We start from the raw sequence: 22345 nt of genomic DNA, 5'->3' as shown, positions 1-22345 counted from the left end.
GGAACAACACGCTCCAATTAGAACACTGCTCCACAATGGAACAACACGCTCCAATTAGAACACTGCTCCACAATGGAACAGAGACACAGGAACAACACGCTCCAATTAGAACACTGCTCCACAATGGAACAACACGCTCCAATTAGAACACTGCTCCACAATAGAACAACACGCTCCAATTAGAACACTGCTCCACAATGGAACAACACGCTCCAATTAGAACACTGCTCCACAATGGAACAACACGCTCCAATTAGAACACTGCTCCACAATGGAACAGAGACACAGGAACAACACGCTCCAATTAGAACACTGCTCCACAATGGAACAACACGCTCCAATTAGAACACTGCTCCACAATGGAACAACACGCTCCAATTAGAACACTGCTCCACAATGGAACAACACGCTCCAATTAGAACACTGCTCCACAATGGAACAACACGCTCCAATTAGAACACTGCTCCACAATGGAACAGAGACACAGGAACAACACGCTCCAATTAGAACACTGCTCCACAATGGAACAGAGACACAGGAACAACACGCTCCAATTAGAACACTGCTCCACAATGGAACAACACGCTCCAATTAGAACACTGCTCCACAATAGAACAACACGCTCCAATTAGAACACTGCTCCACAATGGAACATAGACACAGGAACAACACGCTCCAATTAGAACACTGCTCCACAATGGAACAACAACAACACTGCTCCACAATGGAACAACACTGCTCCACAATGGAACAACACGCTCCAATTAGAACACTGCTCCACAATGGAACAACACGATCCAATTAGAACACTGCTCCACAATGGAACAACACGCTCCAATTAGAGCACTGCTCCACAATGGAACAACACGCTCCAATTAGAACACTGCTCCACAATGGAACAACACGCTCCAATTAGAACACTGCTCCACAATGGAACAACAAGCTCCAATTAGAACACTGCTCCACAATGGAACAACACGCTCCAATTAGAACACTGCTCCACAATGGAACAACACGCTCTCAATTAGAACACTGCTCCACAATGGAACAACACGCTCCAATGCCCACAATGGAACAACACGCTCCACTGAACACTGCTCCACAATGGAACAACACGCTCCAATTAGAACACTGCTCCACAATGGAACAACACGCTCCAATTAGAACACTGCTCCACAATGGAACAACACACTCCAATTAGAACACTGCTCCACAATGGAACAACACGCTCCAATTAGAACACTGCTCCACAATGGAACAACACGCTCCAATTAGAACACTGCTCCACAATGGAACAACACGCCCCAATTAGAACACTGCTCCACAATGGAACAACACACTCCAATTAGAACACTGCTCCACAATGGAACAACACGCTCCAATTAGAACACTGCTCCACAATGGAACAACACGCTCCAATTAGAACACTGCTCCACAATGGAACAACACGCTCCAATTAGAACACTGCTCCACAATGGAACAACACGTTCCAATTAGAACACTGCTCCACAATGGAACAACACGCCCCAATTAGAACACTGCTCCACAATGGAACAACACACTCCAATTAGAACACTGCTCCACAATGGAACAACACGCTCCAATTAGAACACTGCTCCACAATGGAACAACACGCTCCAATTAGAACACTGCTCCACAATGGAACAACACGCTCCAATTAGAACACTGCTCCACAATGGAACAACACGCTCCAATTAGAACACTGCTCCACAATGGAACAACACGCTCCAATTAGAACACTGCTCCACAATGGAACAACACGCTCCAATTAGAACACTGCTCCACAATGGAACAACACACTCCAATTAGAACACTGCTCCATAATGGAACAACACGCTCCAATTAGAACACTGCTCCACAATGGAACAACACGCTCCAATTAGAACACTGCTCCACAATGGAACAACACACTCCAATTAGAACACTGCTCCACAATGGAACAACACGCTCCAATTAGAACACTGCTCCACAATGGAACAACACACTCCAATTAGAACACTGCTCCACAATGGAACAACACGCTCCAATTAGAACACTGCTCCACAATGGAACAACACGCTCCAATTAGAACACTGCTTGCAGGATGAGAGAGATAGAGACCGTACAACAAAGCTACAGTTCCTCCTAGTGCTTCATAGCTCTGAGCAAAATAGGCCACGGCGATGTATTTACAAGACCCAGAAAACCAATACTCATGTTTCTACCTGCACTAATAACGCATGAGGTGAGGGAGACGGATGAAAAGAGAGAGAAGGAGAATGAAAAGACTCCTTACATTACACATCTCTCTGACGATGGCCTTCTCCTTCTCACTCAGATCCTCCTCGTAGTCCTCTGGGCCCTGCTTCTTATCCAGGTTCTCATGCACCTCCAACACCTGGTACAATCAGGCATATGGTCATGAAACCAAGTTAGGGAATCAATGTGATTCATTGTTTAAAGCAGCAGTCTCTCACAACACATCAACAACAACCTAGTCCTGCAGATACAATGGATTCTCAAGTAAAAGTCCTTGTTTTGTCATTTTAAAATAAATCAAATACACAGAGAAAATCATTTTAAAAACCAGATCCACAAATACACATGTATTTGAACCCAAGTCTGTGTGAGAGATAAGGTCAAGTTGTCATACCTTCATAGCGTGGACCACAGACTCTGGTTTCTGAACACAGGGCAGGTAGCCTGTTACCGGGGTTGACTCACTGGTGGGGAGGCGACCAACCGTGCCCTGAGAGAGGAGAAAGACCGAGTTAGTCTGGTGGGGAGGCGACCAACCGTGCCCTGAGAGAGGAGAAAGACCGAGTTAGTCTGGTGGGGAGGCGACCAACCGTGCCCTGAGAGAGGAGAAAGACCGAGTTAGTCTGGTGGGGAGGCGACCAACCGTGCCCTGAGAGAGGAGAAAGACCGAGTTAGTCTGGTGGGGAGGCGACCAACCGTGCCCTGAGAGAGGAGAAAGACCGAGTTAGTCTGGTGGGGAGGCGACCAACCGTGCCCTGAGAGAGGAGAAAGACCGAGTTAGTCTGTTGGGGAGGTGACCATTCGTGACTGCTATTCCAAACTATTTGTAATTGCTTGAAGTTACTTACTTACTGTATAGGTAAGGCCTAACCACAAAAGTAACATTCCTTTTGTTCCTTCCTTTATTTTGTAGGTGAAACCCACCGTGTGAGATGTGTTAGCAGAACTGCTGTGCTGGGCCAGATATGGCTTCTATTCCTTGCTGGGTAAGGCTTTTGTATAAGTAAAGGTTTTGGACAGTGCAGAGAAACACACAGCTCCAGGTGGTGTTTACTATTCATATGATTGTTGAGTCCTGGCTCAGTTCCCTGCATAATCAGTCTGTTTTAGGTCTTCCAGTACAGGGAGAGAGAAATACTGTTAGAAACTATGGTCCGTAGGTTAACACACTGTTAGAAACTATGGTCCGTAGGTTAACACACTGTTAGAAACTATGGTCTGTAGGTTAACACACTGTTAGAAACTATGGTCTGTAGGTTAACACACTGTTAGAAACTATGGTCCGTAGGTTAACACACTGTTAGAAACTATGGTCTGTAGGTTAACACACTGTTAGAAACTATGGTCTGTAGGTTAACACACTGTTAGAAACTATGGTCTGTAGGTTAACACACTGTTAGAAACTATGGTCTGTAGGTTAACACACTGTTAGAAACTATGGTCTGTAGGTTAACACACTGTTAGAAACTATGGTCCGTAGGTTAACACACTGTCAGAAACTATGGTCTGTAGGTTAACACACTGTTAGAAACTATGGTCTGTAGGTTAACACACTGTTAGAAACTATGGGATACGGTGTTAAAACGAGGAATAGGAGCGGACTATCTAGTGTCGGCGTGAATGAAATGAAGGCAGTGTTGTCTAACTAAAACATGCACACTCACACACAACGCGACCTGAAAGTGGAAGTGGGGCAGAACTAAGAGAGGGCAGAGGGCCAACTAAATATAAAACCACGATGATGGTGATGGGAGAAGAAGCCATCCTATTAACTAACTATTAACTAAGAGAGAACAGGAAGTTCAGAATCATCTCTCTCTCGCTCTGTGTCTCTGTCTCTGTGTCCCTGTGCGCGTGTTCCACTAAGGCCATCTCTTACGCTTGGATGAACACATCAGAAGCCAGCCAATCAATCACAGTACAGACCATAATGAGATGGAGACGCGGAGATGTCATGACAACTGGACCAAAACAAGATGCACGGTTAAGGGCTGGCCTTAGGCACGATACAGCCCTTAGCCGTGATATATTGGCCTTATACCACAAACCCCGAGGTGCCCAATTCAACAAATCCCCGAGGTGCCCTATTCCACAAACCCCTGAGGTGCCCTATTCAACAAACCCCCCAGGTGCCCTATTCCACAAACCCCCGAGGTGCCCAACTCCACAAACCCCCGAGGTGCCCTATTCCACAAACCCCTGAGGTGCCCTATTCCACAAACCCCCGAGGTGCCCTATTCCACAAACCCCCGAGGTGCCCTATTCCACAAACCCCCGAGGTGCCCTATTCAACAAACCCCCGAGGTGCCCTATTCCACAAACCCCACGAACTCCGAGGTGCCCTATTCCACAAACCCCCGAGGTTCCCTATTCCACAAACCCCAGATGTGCCCTATTCCACAAACCCCCAAGGTGCCCTATTCAACAACCCCCCGAGGTGCCCAATTCCACAAACCCCCGTGGTACCTTATTCCACAAAGCCCGAGGTGCCCTATTCCACAAACCCCTGTGGTACCTTATTCCACAAAGCCCGAGGTGCCTTATTCTACAAACCCCCGAGGTGCCTTATTCCACAAAGCCTGAGGTGCCTTATTCCACAACCCCCCGAGGTGACTTATTCCACAACCCCCCGAGGTGACTTATTCCACAAACCCCCGAGGTGCCTTATTGCTATTATAAACTAGTTATGAACATAATAAGATATACTACGGATTTCAGCCAATCAGCATTCAGGGCTCGAACCACACAGTTTATAATAGAACATATAGTTCTGTATGTAGGGCCTTTGGACTGGGTCTTAGGTCTAGCTGTATGTAGGGCCTTTGGACTGGGTCTTAGGTCTAGCTGTATGTAGGGCCTTTGGACTGGGTCTTAGGTCTAGCTGTATGTAGGGCCTTTGGACTGGGTCTTAGGTCTAGCTGTATGTAGGGCCTTTGGACTGGGTCTTAGGTCTAGCTGTATGTAGGGCCTTTGGACTGGGTCTTAGGTCTAGCTGTATGTAGGGCCTTTGGACTGGGTCTTAGGTCTAGCTGTATGTAGGGCCTTTGGACTGGGTCTTAGGTCTAGCTGTATGTAGGGCCTTTGGACTGGGTCTTAGGTCTAGCTGTATGTAGGGACTGTGCCTAATTCATTTCATAGTATGTGATTCAGTTGAAACAGGTTCTGGGGAGACAGAAGCCTAAAGGCCTGGAGAGCCCGTGGTTTAAACTGGGTGGTTGTGATGTTAGAGAGAGTGGGAGAAAGACATGCAAGAGGATAGCTGTAAGAACAGCAGTGGGTAGATGTCTGTTTATAGTTAGTAAAGAGGTGTGTGTGTCTGTGTGTGTGTTCTCACGTTGTGCAGTGCATCTTGGCGTCGTGGCAGGGATGACAGCTGAGACTCAGAGTGGTACAGGGTCATCCCCTTCCTCAGGACACGCAGGTCCCCTGGGTTACACTGCTGCTGGGGAGACAGAGAGAGATTATCACACACTGTTCAATACCCACATCACAGCCCCCAGACCCTACCAACACACTGTTCAATACCCACATCACAGCCCCCAGACCCTACCAACACACTGTTCAATACCCACATCACAGCCCCCAGACCCTACCAACACACTGTTCAATACCCACATCACAGCCCCCAGACCCTACCAACACACTGTTCAATACCCACATCACAGCCCCCAGAACCTACCAACACACTGTTCAATACCCACATCACAGCCCCCAGAACCTACCAACACACTGTTCAATACCCACATCACAGCCCCCAGACCCTACCAACACATTGTTCAATACCCACATCACAGCCCCCAGACCCTACCAACACACTGTTCAATACCCACATCACAGCCCCAGAACCTACCAACACACTGTTCAATACCCACATCACAGCCCCCAGACCCTACCAACACACTGTTCAATACCCACATCACAGCCCTCAGACCCTACCAACACACTGTTCAATACCCACATCACAGCCCCCAGAACCTACCAACACACTGTTCAATACCCACATCACAGCCCCCAGACCCTACCAACACACTGTTCAATACCCACATCACAGCCCCCAGACCCTACCAACACACTGTTCAATACCCACATCACAGCCCCCAGACCCTACCAACACACTGTTCAATACCCACATCACAGCCCCCAGAACCTACCAACACACTGTTCAATACCCACATCACAGCCCCCAGACCCTACCAACACACTGTTCAATACCCACATCACAGCCCCCAGAACCTACCAACACACTGTTCAATACCCACATCACAGCCCCCAGACCCTACCGACACTGTTCAATACCCACATCACAGCCCCCAGACCCTACCGACACTGTTCAATACCCACATCACAGCCCCCAGACCCTATCAACACACTGTTCAATACCCACATCACAGCCCCAGAACCTACCAACACACTGTTCAATACCCACATCACAGCCCCAGACCCTACCAACACTGTTCAATACCCACATCACAGCCCCCAGACCCTACCAACACACTGTTCAATACCCACATCACAGCCCCCAGACCCTATCAACACACTGTTCAATACCCACATCACAGCCCCCAGACCCTACCAACACACTGTTCAATACCCACATCACAGCCCCCAGACCCTACCAACACTGTTCAATACCCACATCACAGCCCCCAGACCCTATCAACACACTGTTCAATACCCACATCACAGCCCCCAGAACCTACCAACACACTGTTCAATACCCACATCACAGCCCCCAGAACCTACCAACACACTGTTCAATACCCACATCACAGCCCTCAGACCCTACCAACACATTGTTCAATACCCACATCACAGCCCCCAGACCCTACCAACACACTGTTCAATACCCACATCACAGCCCCCAGAACCTACCAACACACTGTTCAATACCCACATCACAGCCCCCAGACCCTACCAACACACTGTTCAATACCCACATCACAGCCCTCAGACCCTACCAACACACTGTTCAATACCCACATCACAGCCCCCAGAACCTACCAACACACTGTTCAATACCCACATCACAGCCCCCAGACCCTACCAACACACTGTTCAATACCCACATCACAGTCCTCAGACCCTACCAACACACTGTTCAATACCCACATCACAGCCCCCAGAACCTACCAACACACTGTTCAATACCCACATCACAGCCCCCAGAACCTACCAACACACTGTTCAATACCCACATCACAGCCCCCAGACCCTACCAACACACTGTTCAATACCCACATCACAGCCCCCAGAACCTACCAACACACTGTTCAATACCCACATCACAGCCCCCAGACCCTACCGACACTGTTCAATACCCACATCACAGCCCCCAGACCCTACCGACACTGTTCAATACCCACATCACAGCCCCCAGACCCTATCAACACACTGTTCAATACCCACATCACAGCCCCCAGAACCTACCAACACACTGTTCAATACCCACATCACAGCCCCCAGACCCTACCAACACTGTTCAATACCCACATCACAGCCCCCAGACCCTACCAACACACTGTTCAATACCCACATCACAGCCCCAGACCCTATCAACACACTGTTCAATACCCACATCACAGCCCCCAGAACCTACCAACACACTGTTCAATACCCACATCACAGCCCCCAGACCCTACCAACACTGTTCAATACCCACATCACAGCCCCCAGACCCTATCAACACACTGTTCAATACCCACATCACAGCCCCCAGAACCTACCAACACACTGTTGTGCACAGGAATAGGAGGCCAAAAATGTCTCATATGGAAATATTCTCAAATGCTGTCCTCTACGTATGATCTCATATTCATAAAGATCACAAGTCCCTGGGCGTTCTAACTAGCCATCCACCCATCTGTCTGTCTGTAGGGAGAATCGCCAATGTTTCTTATGACATTTCCAGAGTCACGCACGTCCAGCACTTTGTGTGTGTGGTCACGTGATGGCTGGAAGAACCTTGTAAATCTAGCTATAAATAACACAGCGAGCGGTTTGTGTGTTTGTGTATGTGTCGCATCTGGTGCAGAACACAGCCTTCTCCCACAACGACACGCACTCCGGAGAGACAACTAGCACTCCATCACATGCTGCTTCACATTCCCCATCCATCACTCCTCTAGCATTCCCCATCCATTCCTCCTCTAGCATTCCTCATCCATCACTCCTCTAGCATTCCCCATCCATCACTCCTCTAGCATTCCCCATCCATCACTCCTCTAGCATTCCCCATCCATCACTCCTCTAGCATTCCCCATCCATCACTCCTCTAGCATTCCCCATCCATCACTCCTCTAGCATTCCCCCATCCCATCACTCCTCTAGCATTCCCCATCCATCACTCCTCTAGTATGCCCCATCCTATCACTCCTCTAGCATTCCCCATCACATCACTCCTCCAGCATTCCCCCATCACTCCTATAACATTCCCCCATCAGTCTTTAACCATTCCTCATTGCTCTTCTTCCATCCTCCCCTTTACTCCTCCAGCATTCCCCCCTCAGTCTTTAAAACTTGTTACGGCTAGACATTCCGCTAGCGGAACCCCTCGACAACATCCGGTGAAATGGCAGAATGCCAAATTCAAATTAAATGACTATAAATATTAAAAAAATTGACATCATGAAATCACACATGCAAATTAAACACCAAATTAAAGCTACACTTGTTGTTGATCCAGCCAATGTGTCAGATTTCAAAAAGGCTTTACGGTGAAAGCAAACCATGCTATTATCTGAGGATATCGCCCCACCAAACAAACACATGACATTCATATTTCAACACGCCAGGCGCAACACAAAACACAGAAATAAAGATATAATTCATGCCTTACCTTTGAAGATCTTCTTTTGTTGGCACTCCAATATGTCCCATAAACATCACAAATGGTCCTTTTGTCCGATTAATTCCGTCGTTATATCTCCAAAATGTTCATTTATTTGGCGTGTGTGATCCAGCAAAACACCGGTTCCAACTCGCGCAACATGACTACAAAATATCTAATAAGTTACCTGTAAACTTGTTGCAGGCATTTCAAACAACTTTAGGTATTTTTTTACGTAAATAGTCGATAAAATTTAAGACGAGGTAAACTGCATATAATAGCGGATAAAAACGAGGTGGAGCGAGCTTTCAGGTCGCGCGCCCCTAACAAACAGTACACTTCACTCGACCCTCATTCTGAACTGCCCTACTTCTTAATTTCTCAAAGGAAAAACATCAACCAATTTTAAAGACTGTTGACATCCAGTGGAAGCGATAGTAACTGTAAGCAAGTGCCACAGAAATCTAAATCCCCATAGAAAACCCATTGAAAAGAGAGTGACCTCAAAAATGTTTTCCTGGATGGATTTGTCTCAGGTTTTCGCCTGCCATGTCAGTTCTGTTATACACACAGACATCATTCAAACATTTTCAGAAACTTTAGAGTGTTTTCTTTCTAAATCTAATCCTAAATCTAATCCTAGCTTCTGGGCCTGAGTAGCAGGCAGCTTACTTTGGGCACACTTTTCATCCGGACGTGAAAATACTGCCCCCTAGCCCGAAGAGGTTAACCATTCCTCCTTGCTCTTCTTCCATCCTCCCATTTACTCCTCCAGTATTACCCCATCAGTCTTTAACCATTCCTCTTAGCTCCTTTCACATTTTAACATTGCATCACACCCCTCCGCCTCATTTCTTTATCTCTCCCTTGGCTCCCAATGAAAACAAAGCCTCAGTCGCTGCTTTCAGCCTCAACCAGGAATCCCACATCTTTCCTCGGCTTAAACTCATTGGTATTATGCTTTAAATAATAAAACAAACTTCCCAACTTCCACTTCTGAATCTTATGCTGCTGATAGAGACAAACAGAACTATACACCATTGGTCTGTAAGACAGTCTGGCATCTCTTCATTGCAACAGCCCTGTTCCCCATCCATCACAATGTCCTGAGAGGTGACTGGAAGACCGGGAGTTATCCTGTCTGAGTTTTGATACTGAGGGGGCGACGTGGAACAGGTGAGCACGACACACTAGGACAGTCCTCTCCTCTTCTCCTGTTCACTCTTACCAGACTGTTGAACTACTCAGGCCGACTCAGCCAGAGTAACACTACACCGGTCTGTGTAAAGACTGTTGAACTACTCAGGCCGACTCAGCCAGAGTAACACTACACCGGTCTGTGTAAAGACTGTTGAACTACTCAGACCGACTCAGCCAGAGTAACACTACACCGGTCTGTCTAAAGTGGACCATGTGCAGTAGGACAGTCTAAAGTGGACCATGTGCAGTAGGACAGTCTAAAGTGGACCATGTGCAGTAGGACAGTCTAAAGTGGACCATGTGCAGTAGGACAGTCTAAAGTGGACCATGTGCAGTAGGACAGTCTAAAGTGGACCATATGCAGTAGGACAGTCTAAAGTGGACCATGTGCAGTAGGACAGTCTAAAGTGGACCACGTGCAGTAGGACAGTCTAAAGTGGACCACGTGCAGTAGGACAGTCTAAAGTGGACCATGTGCAGTAGGACAGTCTAAAGTGGACCATGTGCAGTAGGACAGTCTAAAGTGGACCATGTGCAGTAGGACAGTCTAAAGTGGACCATGTGCAGTAGGACAGTCTAAAGTGGACCATGTGCAGTAGGACAGTCTAAAGTGGACCATGTGCAGTAGGACAGTCTAAAGTGGACCATGTGCAGTAGGACAATCTAAAGTGGACCATGTGCAGTAGGACAGTCTAAAGTGGACCATGTGCAGTAGGACAGTCTAAAGTGGACCATGTGCAGTAGGACAGTCTAAAGTGGACCATGTGCAGTAGGACAATCTAAAGTGGACCATGTGCAGTAGGACAATCTAAAGTGGACCATGTGCAGTAGGACAGTCTAAAGTGGACCATGTGCAGTAGGACAGTCTAAAGTGGACCATGTGCAGTAGGACAGTCTAAAGTGGACCATGTGCAGTAGGACAGTCTAAAGTGGACCATGTGCAGTAGGACAGTCTAAAGTGGACCATGTGCAGTAGGACAGTCTAAAGTGGACCATGTGCAGTAGGACAGTCTAAAGTGGACCATGTGCAGTAGGACAGTGAACAAGGGGACTGTTATAATAAATACACTTCAATACTCAAGTAGACAGAAGTTACTTCAAAAATTATTTAAGTACTTTTGAAGTAGTTTTCAGGCCAGTGGTTTGTATATGTGTATGTTAAATAAGGGGTATGTAGACTTCTTTCTATTGTGTCTCGGTCTTTCCACTGTTGTGTCTCAGTCTTTCCACTGTTGTGTCTCCGTCTTTCCACTGTTGTGTCTCGGTCTTTCCACTGTTGTGTCTCGGTCTTTCCACTGTTGTGTCTCAGTCTTTCCACTGTTGTGTCTCGGTCTTTCCACTGTTGTGTCTCCGTCTTTCCACTGTTGTGTCTCCGTCTTTCCACTGTTGTGTTTCGGTCTTTCCACTGTTGTGTCTCCGTCTTTCCACTGTTGTGTCTCCGTCTTTCCACTGTTGTGTCTCCGTCTTTCCACTGTTGTGTCTCGGTCTTTCCACTGTTGTGTCTCGGTCTTTCCACTGTTGTGTCTCGGTCTTTCCACTGTTGTGTCTCGGTCTTTCCACTGTTGTGTCTCGGTCTTTCCACTGTTGTGTCTCGGTCTTTCCACTGTTGTGTCTCGGTCTTTCCACTGTTCTGTCTCCGTCTTTCCACTGTTGTGTCTCGGTCTTTCCACTGTTGTGTCTCAGTCTTTCCACTGTTGTGTCTCGGTCTTTCCACTGTTGTGTCTCCGTCTTTCCACTGTTGTGTCTCCGTCTTTCCACTGTTGTGTCTCGGTCTTTCCACTGTTGTGTCTCCGTCTTTCCACTGTTGTGTCTCCGTCTTTCCACTGTTGTGTCTCCGTCTTTCCACTGTTGTGTCTCCGTCTTTCCACTGTTGTGTCTCCGTCTTTCCACTGTTGTGTCTCGGTCTTTCCACTGTTGTGTCTCCGTCTTTCCACTGTTGTGTCTCCGTCTTTCCACTGTTGTGTCTCCGTCTTTCCACTGTTGTGTCTCGGTCTTTCCACTGTTGTGTCTCGGTCTTTCCACTGTTGTGTTTTTCTCGTCTTTCCACTGTTGTGTTTTTCTCGGTCTTTCCACTGTTGTGTTTTTCTCGGTCTTTCCACTGTTGTGTTTTTCCGGTCTTTCCACTGTTGTGTCTCGGTCTTTCCACTGTTGTGTCTCGGTCTTTCCACTGTTGTGTCTCGGTCTTTCCACTGTTGTGTCTCGGTCTTTCCACTGTTGTGTCTCGGTCTTTCCACTGTTGTGTCTCGGTCTTTCCACTGTTGTGTCTCGGTCTTTCCACTGTTGTGTCTCGGTCTTTCCACTGTTGTGTCTCGGTCTTTCCACTGTTGTGTCTCGGTCTTTCCACTGTTGTGTCTCGGTTTTTCCACTGTTGTGTCTCGGTTTTTCCACTGTTGTGTCTCCGTCTTTCCACTGTTCTGTCTCGGTCTTTCCACTGTTGTGTCTCGGTCTTTCCACTGTTGTGTCTCGGTCTTTCCACTGTTGTGTCTCGGTCTTTCCACTGTTGTGTCTCCGTCTTTCCACTGTTGTGTCTCCGTCTTTCCACTGTTGTGTCTCGGTCTTTCCACTGTTGTGTCTCGGTCTTTCCACTGTTGTGTCTCGGTCTTTCCACTGTTGTGTCTCGGTCTTTCCACTGTTGTGTCTCGGTCTTTCCACTGTTGTGTCTCGGTCTTTCCACTGTTGTGTCTCGGTCTTTCCACTGTTCTGTCTCGGTCTTTCCACTGTTCTGTCTCGGTCTTTCCACTGTTGTGTCTCGGTCTTTCCACTGTTGTGTCTAGCCCACAGCATAATCCGTCTTTACAAAGTTTAAAGTGTAAATCCAGCCAGTTTGGAGGGTCAACATTCCATTCTAATGCTCTTATTGTTTCCTTCACAATCAACTACGTTTCACTGCTTCACCTTCACAAGACTGGGACGTTAGGAAATATCTCCACAGAACAGGGAAGGAGGAAATATCTCAACAAGAACCAACCAAATATCACAGATGATTGTGAAATAGACACAAATTGCTTATTTGAAATTAATGACAGGCACACAAAAAAGTTTATTTTTTGCACTACACAATTTTGTATATAGTGAATTTCAAATCACAGAAAGTCAGTAGGTTATTAAGATAAACGTTAGGAGACAACTTTAGCATTTTATCTAATTTGCAACTACTTACTTAATTTGCAACTACTTGCTACTTTTTAATTACTTTGTAACTACTTAGCATGTACCCTCACCTTAAACCTTTAACCTAAGTCCTAACCCAAACCTTAACCCTATAAAGCTACAATATGTAACTTTTTGGGCGACCTGACCAAATGCACATAGAAATGTGAGTTATAGACCCTTCTTTCTCATTGAAAGCAAGTCTACGAAGCGATAGCTCTGTTTTATGTGTACTATTTCTATGCTACCCGTTCTTAAGTTTAGTTTTTGTGTCTTTTAGTTTTGGTTCTATATAATAGCTTCAAACAGATGAAACTACAATATAGTTTATGGAGAAGATATTTCACAGCGGTTTAGATGACACTATGATTCTCTACACAATGACTGCTTGTTTTGTCACATAAACTGAATTAACTAAACTCAGCAAAAAAATAAATGTCATCTCACTGTCAACTACGTTTATTTTCAGCAAATTTAACATGTGTAAATATTTGTATGAACAGAACAAGATTCAACAACTGAGACATAAACTGAACAAGTTCCACAGACATGTGACTAACAGAAATGGAATAATGTATCCCTGAACAAAGGGAGGGGGGGTCAAAATCAAAAGTAACAGTCAATATCTGGTGTGGCCACCAGCTGCATTAAGTACTGCAGTGCATCTCCTCCTCATGGACTGCACCATATTTGCCAGTTCTTGCTGTGAGACGTTTCCCCACTCTTTCACCAAGGCACCTGCAAGTTCCCGGACATTCCTGGGGGGAATGGCCCTATCCCTCACCCTCCGATTCAACAGGTCCCAGCCGTGCTCAATGGGATAGAGATCAGGGCTCTTCGCTGGCCATGGCAGAACACTGACATTCCTGTCTTGCAGGAAATCATGCACAGAACGAGCAGTATGGCTGGTGGCATTGTCATGCTGGAGCGTCATGTCAGGATGAGCCTGCAGGCAGGATACCACATGAGGGAGGAGGATGTCTTCCCTGTAACACACAGCATTGAGATTGCCTGCAATGACAACAAGCTCGGTCTGATGATGCTGTGACACACCGCCCCAGACCATTATGGACCCTCCACCTCCAAATCGATCCCGCTGCTCATTCCTCCGATGATAAACGCAAATCCGACCATCACCCCTTGTGAGACAAAACCGCGACTCGTCAGTGAAGAGCACTTTTTGCCAGTCCTGTCTGGTCCAGCGACAGTGGGTTTGTGCCCATAGGCGATATTGTTGCAGGTGATGTCTGGTGAGGACCTGCCTTACAACAGGCCTACAAGCCATCAGTCCAGCCTCTCTCAGCCTATTGCGGACAGTCTGAGCACTGATGGAGGGCTTGTGCGTTCCTGGTGAAACTCAGGCAGTTGTTGTTGCCATCCTGTACCTGTCCCGCAGGTGTGATGTTCAGATGTACTGATCCTGTGCAGGTGTTGTTACGTGTTCTGCCACGGCGAGGACGATCAGCTGTCCATCCTGTCTCCCTGTAACGCTGTCTAAGGCGTCTCACAGTACAGACATTGCAATTTATTGTCCTGGCCACATCTGCAGTCCTCATGCCTCCTTGCAGCATGCCTAAGGCATGTTCACGCAGATGAGCAGGGACCCTGGGCATCTTTCTTTTGGTGTTTTTCAGAGTCAGTAGAAAGGCCTCTTTAGTGTCCTAAGTTTTCATAACTGTGATCTTAATTGCCTACCGTCTGTAAGCTGTTAGTGTCTTAACGACCGTTCCACAGGTGCATGTTCATTAATTGTTTATGGTTCATTGAAGCATGGCAAACTGTGTTTACAATGAATATCTGTGAAGTTATTTTGATTTTTACGAATTATCTTTGAAAGACAGGGTCCTGAAAAAGGGACGTTACTTTTTTGCTGAGTTTATTAGAATTTTAGCAAACATGAAATGGCAGAACGATTTCTGCATCGTGTATCTTTTTAACAATAAAAAAATGTTTACTCATTTAGCAGATGCTCTTCTCCAGAGCAACTTACAGAAGTGAGTGCATACATTTTAATGTTTGTTTGCACTGGCCCCCCATGGGAATTCTGGCATGCTCTACCAACTGAGCCACACGGGACAACTAAGCTAGCATGTAACCTAACCTTAACCTAGCTAGCTAGCTAACATTAACCACCTAGCTAGCTAACATGAACCACCTAGCTAGCTAGCTAACATGAACCACCTAGCTAGCTAGCTAACATGAACCACCTAGCTAGCTAGCTAACATGAACCACCTAGCTAGCTAACATGAACCACCTAGCTAGCTAACATGAACCACCTAGCTAGCTAGCTAACATGAACCACCTAGCTAGCTAGCTAACATTAACCACCTAGCCAGCTAGCTAACATAAACCACAACAAATGGGAAATGTAATGCACATGAAATGCGTTGTGGTGGAAATTGTGTAATACTCACAGAAAAGTGTGCCAGTCGCGAATTTCAAATAAGTCATTTGTGTCAAATAAGTCAATTTTCAGCAGATATGCGTCAGTTCCTTTCTCCATCTCGAGATCTCACATTTCACCAAGTTCGATATAGAAAGCTAAAATTCCTCAACATCATCAGATCAACAACAGATCAACAACAGATCAACAACAGGACGTTCATAAAACATTCAGGACGTGTTCATTTTCTTGCTTACATACACCAGTTGTCAGTCATGCATTAATGATGTCTGGTTCTCCACCTGAGTTCGCTGTGTCGCCCTCATACAGCCACCAGACGGTCCTACAGGCTGGGACAAGCATTCTGCTGTGCTGTTTATACTTCACAACACACTGTAGCATATCACTCACCTCCCATGCCTCAATACAACACACTGCAGCATATCACTCACCTCCCAGGCCTCAATACAACACACTGCAGCATATCACTCACCTCTCAAGCCTCAACACAACACACTGTAGCATATCACTCACCTCCCAGGCCTCAATACAACACACTGTAGCATATCACTCACCTCCCAGGCCTCAATACAACACACTGGAGCATATCACTCACCTCCCAAGCCTCAACACAACACACTGTAGCATATCACTCACCTCCCAGGCCTCAATACAACACACTGTAGCATATCACTCACCTCCCAGGCCTCAACACAACACACTGTAGCATATCACTCACCTCCCAGGCCTCAATACAACACACTGTAGCATATCACTCACCTCCCAGGCCTCAATACAACACACTGTAGCATATCACTCACCTTCCAGGCCTCAATACAACACACTGTAGCAAATCACTCACCTCCCAAGCCTCAACACAACACACTGCAGCATATCACTCACCTCCCAAGCCTCAACACAACACACTGTAGCAAATCACTCACCTCCCAAGCCTCAACACAACACACTGCAGCATATCACTCACCTCCCAAGCCTCAACACAACACACTGTAGCATATCACTCACCTCCCAGGCCTCAATACAACACACTGCAGCATATCACTCACCTCCCAGGCCTCAATACAACACACTGCAGCATATCACTCACCTCCCAGGCCTCAATACAACACACTGCAGCATATCACTCACCTCCCAAGCCTCAACACAACACACTGTAGCATATCACTCACCTCCCAGGCCTCAATACAACACACTGTAGCATATCACTCACCTCCCAGGCCTCAATACAACACACTGTAGCATATCACTCACCTCCCAGGCCTCAATACAACACACTGTAGCATATCACTCACCTCCCAGGCCTCAATACAACACACTGCAGCATATCACTCACCTCCCAGGCCTCAATACAACACACTGCAGCATATCACTCACCTCCCAGGCCTCAATACAACACACTGTAGCATATCACTCACCTCCCAGGCCTCAATACAACACACTGTAGCATATCACTCACCTCCCAGGCCTCAATACAACACACTGTAGCATATCACTCACCTCCCAGGCCTCAATACAACACACTGTAGCATATCACTCACCTCCCAAGCCTCAACAACACACTGTAGCGTATCACTCACCTCCCAGGCCTCAACAACACACTGTAGCATATCACTCACCTCCCAGGCCTCAATACAACACACTGTAGCATATCACTCACCTCCCAGGCCTCAACACAACACACTGTAGCATATCACTCACCTCCCAGGCCTCAATACAACACACTGTAGCATATCACTCACCTCCCAGGCCTCAATACAACACACTGTAGCATATCACTCACCTCCCAGGCCTCAATACAATATGTACCACACACCAACAGAGCTGTGGACTATGCCACCAAAAGCGTAGTATAATTAGCTTGCATGCTATAGCGTCTTGATAGTGATTTGTCTGAACATGACGCCAACGTGTAAGCTGACAGGTGTGAAAGGCCCATCACCACAGAAAAGAATAGCAGCGTAGAGTTGGAGTGAGAGAGTCACCTTGTGTCTCTGTATCTGTGAGAAACTATATCTGCTTCAGGCCTGAATGTGCGGGGAGCAAGAGATGCTAAGGGAGGACGGCTGACCGGTTGTTTTGTGTGACATCGAGGTCATAGGTCATTGTAAAGCAAAGTAAACACATAGCAGATGGCAACACTATGTCTGGCTATGTAGGAGGATAGTAACTGTGATGATCACAAAGCAGAGATATACATTATCTTACCAAAGCGGCTCTAAAGGAAAGTTAATATCAGGTATCCTTATGTAAAAGGTCATGGAGGACAATCTTTAGCACCTACTTATTAATTGACTCGATGATACAAGTTTTGTGTCAGTGGTTCCAGCCCACACACTTTGCCAACATAATAATCTGAAGGAAGATCACTGGGAAAATAAGTGCTAAAAATAAATAGATCCCAATTAAATGTATATTTAAATCTCTTTTATGTCTTCAAAGACGATGCTTGAGTTGGTTTATCGCTACGGTGCTTTTGCACTGGGGTGAACTGAGCCTCACGTAATAGAATAGCATACAGTGCTTCAGTGTATTGAGCCATACAATTTAAAGCAGAGATCATCGAACTAGATTCAGCCGCGGGATGATTTGTTCTTCAGAGGTCAGGGGGTCGGAAACATAATGACAAATACTTAGCAGACTGAAGCCTAAACAGATATTTCATTAAAACAGTTTCAAATCTTACATTTGTATACGATCATATAGATTCTCTATTATGTGTGGGAATACTTTGGAACAACTTTTCAAAATTAAAATCCCTTGGAGCTGATATCCTGGTGGTTTTACAATAATAATAAAAAATATACATCTTTATTTTTTGCTCAGAAAACTTGGGAGGCCAAATAAAATCACGTCCCCCGGAAACCTGATTTTAAAGCGGGGAAATGTTTTGAAAACAAAGTGAAAAAATGTCATGTTTATATGGCTGATGACTATATGCGAATCAATAGGATCGATTACCTATTGGTTCAAAAGGTTTTAGGATCGATTACCTATTTGTTCAAAAGGTTTTAGGATCGATTACCAATTGGTTCAAAAGGTTTTAGGATCGATTACCTATTGGTTCAAAAGGTTTTAGGATCGATTACCTATTTGTTCAAAAGGTTTTAGGATCGATTACCTATTGGTTCAAAAGGTTTTAGGATCGATTACCTATTTGTTCAAAAGGTTTTAGGATCGATTACCTATTGGTTCAAAAGGTTTTAGGATCGATTACCTATTGGTTCAAAAGGTTTTAGGATCGATTACCTATTGGTTCAAAAGGTTTTAGGATCGATTACCTATTGGTTCAAAAGGTTTTAGGATCGATTACCTATTGGTTCAAAAGGTTTTAGGATCGATTACCTATTGGTTCAAAAGGTTTTAGGATCGATTACCTATTGGTTCAAAAGGTTTTAGGATCGATTACCTATTGGTTCAAAAGGTTTTAGGATCGATTACCTATTGGTTCAAAAGGTTTTAGGATCGATTACCTATTGGTTCAAAAGGTTTTAGGATCGATTACCAATTGGTTCAAAAGGTTTTAGGATCGATAATCTATTGGTTCAAAAGGTTTTAGGATCGATTACCTATTGGTTCAAAAGGTTTTAGGATCGATTACCTATTGGTTCAAAAGGTTTTAGGATCGATTACCTATTGGTTCAAAAGGTTTTAGGATCGATTACCTATTGGTTCAAAAGGTTTTAGGATCGATTACCTATTGGTTCAAAAGGTTTTAGGATCGATTACCTATTGGTTCAAAAGGTTTTAGGATCGATAATCTATTGGTTCAAAAGGTTTTAGGATCGATTACCTATTGGTTCAAAAGGTTTTAGGATCGATTACCTATTGGTTCAAAAGGTTTTAGGATCGATTACCTATTGGTTCAAAAGGTTTTAGGATCGATTACCTATTGGTTCAAAAGGTTTTAGGATCGATTACCTATTGGTTCAAAAGGTTTTTAGGATCGATTACCTATTGGTTCAAAAGGTTTTTTAGGATCGATTACCTATTGGTTCAAAAGGTTTTTAGGATCGATTACCTATTGGTTCAAAAGGTTTTTTAGGATCGATTACCTATTGGTTCAAAAGGTTTTTTAGGATCGATTACCTATTGGTTCAAAAGGTTTTTAGGATCGATTACCTATTGGTTCAAAAGGTTTTAGGATCGATTACCTATTGGTTCAAAAGGTTTTTAGGATCGATTACCTATTGGTTCAAAAGGTTTTTTAGGATCGATTACCTATTGGTTCAAAAGGTTTTAGGATTGATTACCTATTGGTTCAAAAGGTTTTAGGATCGATTACCTATTGGTTCAAACACGTAAAGCTGCAATATGTTACTTTTAAGGCGACCCGACCAAATTCACATAAAACTGTGAGTTAAGATCTCAAGTCCAAGAAGCAGTAGATGTGTTCTATACACGCACATTTCTATGCTTCCCGTTCTTAAGTTTAGTTTTTTGCATCTTTTTCATTTTCAGTTTCGTACACCAGCTTTGAATAGCTGAACATTTTGTTATTGAAACTATATTTCACAGCGGTTTAGAAATTAGGCGAAGTCAAACAATTCACATTTTTGTGATCAGGAAATGGCAGAGCGATTTCTGCATATTGCACCTTTGTCTTGTTCACCAGCCTTGTAATATCAGATTTACATATGTATTCAGACCCCTTTACTCAGTACTTTGTTGAAGCACCTTGACAGAAATGACATCCTCAAGTCTACTTGGGTATGATGCAGCAAGCTTGGCACACCAGTATTTGGGGAGTTTCTCCCATTCTTCTCTGGAGATCCTCTCAAGCTCTGTCAGGTTGGATGGGGAGCGTTGCTGCACAGCTATTTTCAGGTCTCTGCAGAGATGTTAGATTGGGTTCTGGCTCTGGCTGGGCCACTCAAGGACATTCATAGACTTGTCCCTAAGCCACTCCTGCATTGTTTTGGCTGTGTGCTTAGGGTCGTTGTCCTGTTGGAAGGTGAACCTTTGCCCCCAGTCTGAGGTCTGGAGCAGGTTTACAAGAAGGATCTCTCTGTACTTTGCTCTGTTCATCTTTCCCTCCATCCTGACTAGTCTCCCAGTCCCTGCCGATGGAAAAACATCTCCACAGCATGATGCTGCCACCACCATGATTCACCGTAGGGATGAGGCCAGGTTTCTTCCAGACGTGACACTTGGCATTCAGGACAAAGAGTTCAATCTTGGTTTCATCAGACCAGAGAATCTTGTTTCACTTGGTCTGAGAGTCGTTATGTCACAATTGGCAAACGGCAAGGGGCTGTCATGCCGGCCTACCGGGGAACAGTGGGTTAACTGCCTTGTTTAGGGGCAAAACAACATTTTTTTACCATGTCAGCTCGAGGACTCGATCCAGCAACCTTTCAGTTACTGGCACAATGGTCTAACCACTAGGCTACCTGCCGCCCATTAATGAGGATTTTCTTTTGTTTAATCCAGTTTAGAACAAGGCTGTAACGTAACAAAATGTGGAAAAAGTCAAGGGGTCTGAATACATTCTGAATGCCCTTTTAGCCAACAGCCCCCCCCCCTCCCTATAGAGCCCCCCTTTTTGAGCCTTTCTTCCTCCCCCCTATAGAGCCTTTCTTCCCCTCTCCCTATAGAGCCTTTCTCCCCTCTCCCTATAGAGCCTTTCTTCCCCTCTCCCTACAGAGCCTTTCTTCCCCTCTCCCTACAGAGCCTTTCTCCCCTCTCCCTACAGAGCCTTTCTCCCCTCTCCCTATAGAGCCTTTCTCCCCTCTCCCTACAGAGCCTTTCTTCCCCTCTCCCTACAGAGCCTTTCTCCCCTCTCCCTACAGAGCCTTTCTCCCCTCTCCCTATAGACTTTCTCCCCCTCTCCCTATAGAGCCTTTCTCCCCCTCTCCCTACAGAGCCTTTCTTCCCCTTTCCCTACAGAGCCTTTCTCCCCTCTCCCTACAGAGCCTTTCTTCCCCTCTCCCTATAGAGCCTTTCTCCTCTCTCCCTACAGAGCCTTTCTTCCCCTCTCCCTACAGAGCCTTTCTCCCCTCTCCCTATAGAGCCTTTCTTCCCCTCTCCCTACAGAGCCTTTCTTCCCCTCTCCCTACAGAGCCTTTCTTCCCCTCTCCCTACAGAGCCTTTCTTCCCCTCTCCCTATAGAGCCTTTCTTCCCCTCTCCCTACAGAGCCTTTCTTCCCCTCTCCCTATAGAGCCTTTCTTCCCCTCTCCCTACAGAGCCTTTCTTCCCCTCTCCCTACAGAGCCTTTCTCCCCTCTCCCTATAGAGCCTTTCTTCCCCTCTCCCTACAGAGCCTTTCTTCCCCTCTCCCTACAGAGCCTTTCTTCCCCTCTCCCTACAGAGCCTTTCTTCCCCTCTCCCTATAGAGCCTTTCTTCCCCTCTCCCTACAGAGCCTTTCTTCCCCTCTCCCTATAGAGCCTTTCTTCCCCTCTCCCTACAGAGCCTTTCTTCCCCTCTCCCTACAGAGCTTTTCTCCCCTCTCCCTATAGAGCATTTCTTCCCCTCTCCCTATAGAGCATTTCTTCCCCTCTCCCTACA

At 45.9% G+C, this 22345-nt stretch overlaps 1 protein-coding gene across 10 annotated transcripts in view; it reads right to left on the bottom strand.

The window, feature by feature from the left end:
• LOC118381229 (coiled-coil domain-containing protein 85C-A-like) overlaps positions 1-22345 on the bottom strand; it is a 120686-nt gene that overhangs the window by 924 nt on the left and 97417 nt on the right. Inside the window, exons 3-5 of one of the 10 annotated variants that reach the window (XM_052524165.1) lie at positions 5594-5701; positions 2654-2749; positions 2297-2398 (exon numbers count right to left, since the gene is read on the bottom strand). In XM_052524165.1, coding sequence (XP_052380125.1) covers positions 2297-2398; positions 2654-2749; positions 5594-5701 — 306 coding nt within the window. The other 9 variants (XM_052524166.1, XM_052524169.1, XM_052524168.1 and 6 more) reach the window with 9 other exon arrangements.

This window comes from Oncorhynchus keta, chromosome 8 (assembly GCF_023373465.1).
Source record: "Oncorhynchus keta strain PuntledgeMale-10-30-2019 chromosome 8, Oket_V2, whole genome shotgun sequence".
NCBI lineage: Eukaryota > Metazoa > Chordata > Actinopteri > Salmoniformes > Salmonidae > Oncorhynchus > Oncorhynchus keta.
The sequence above is the reverse complement of the archived record's forward strand: the minus strand, read 5'-3'. Positions and strand labels throughout refer to the sequence as shown.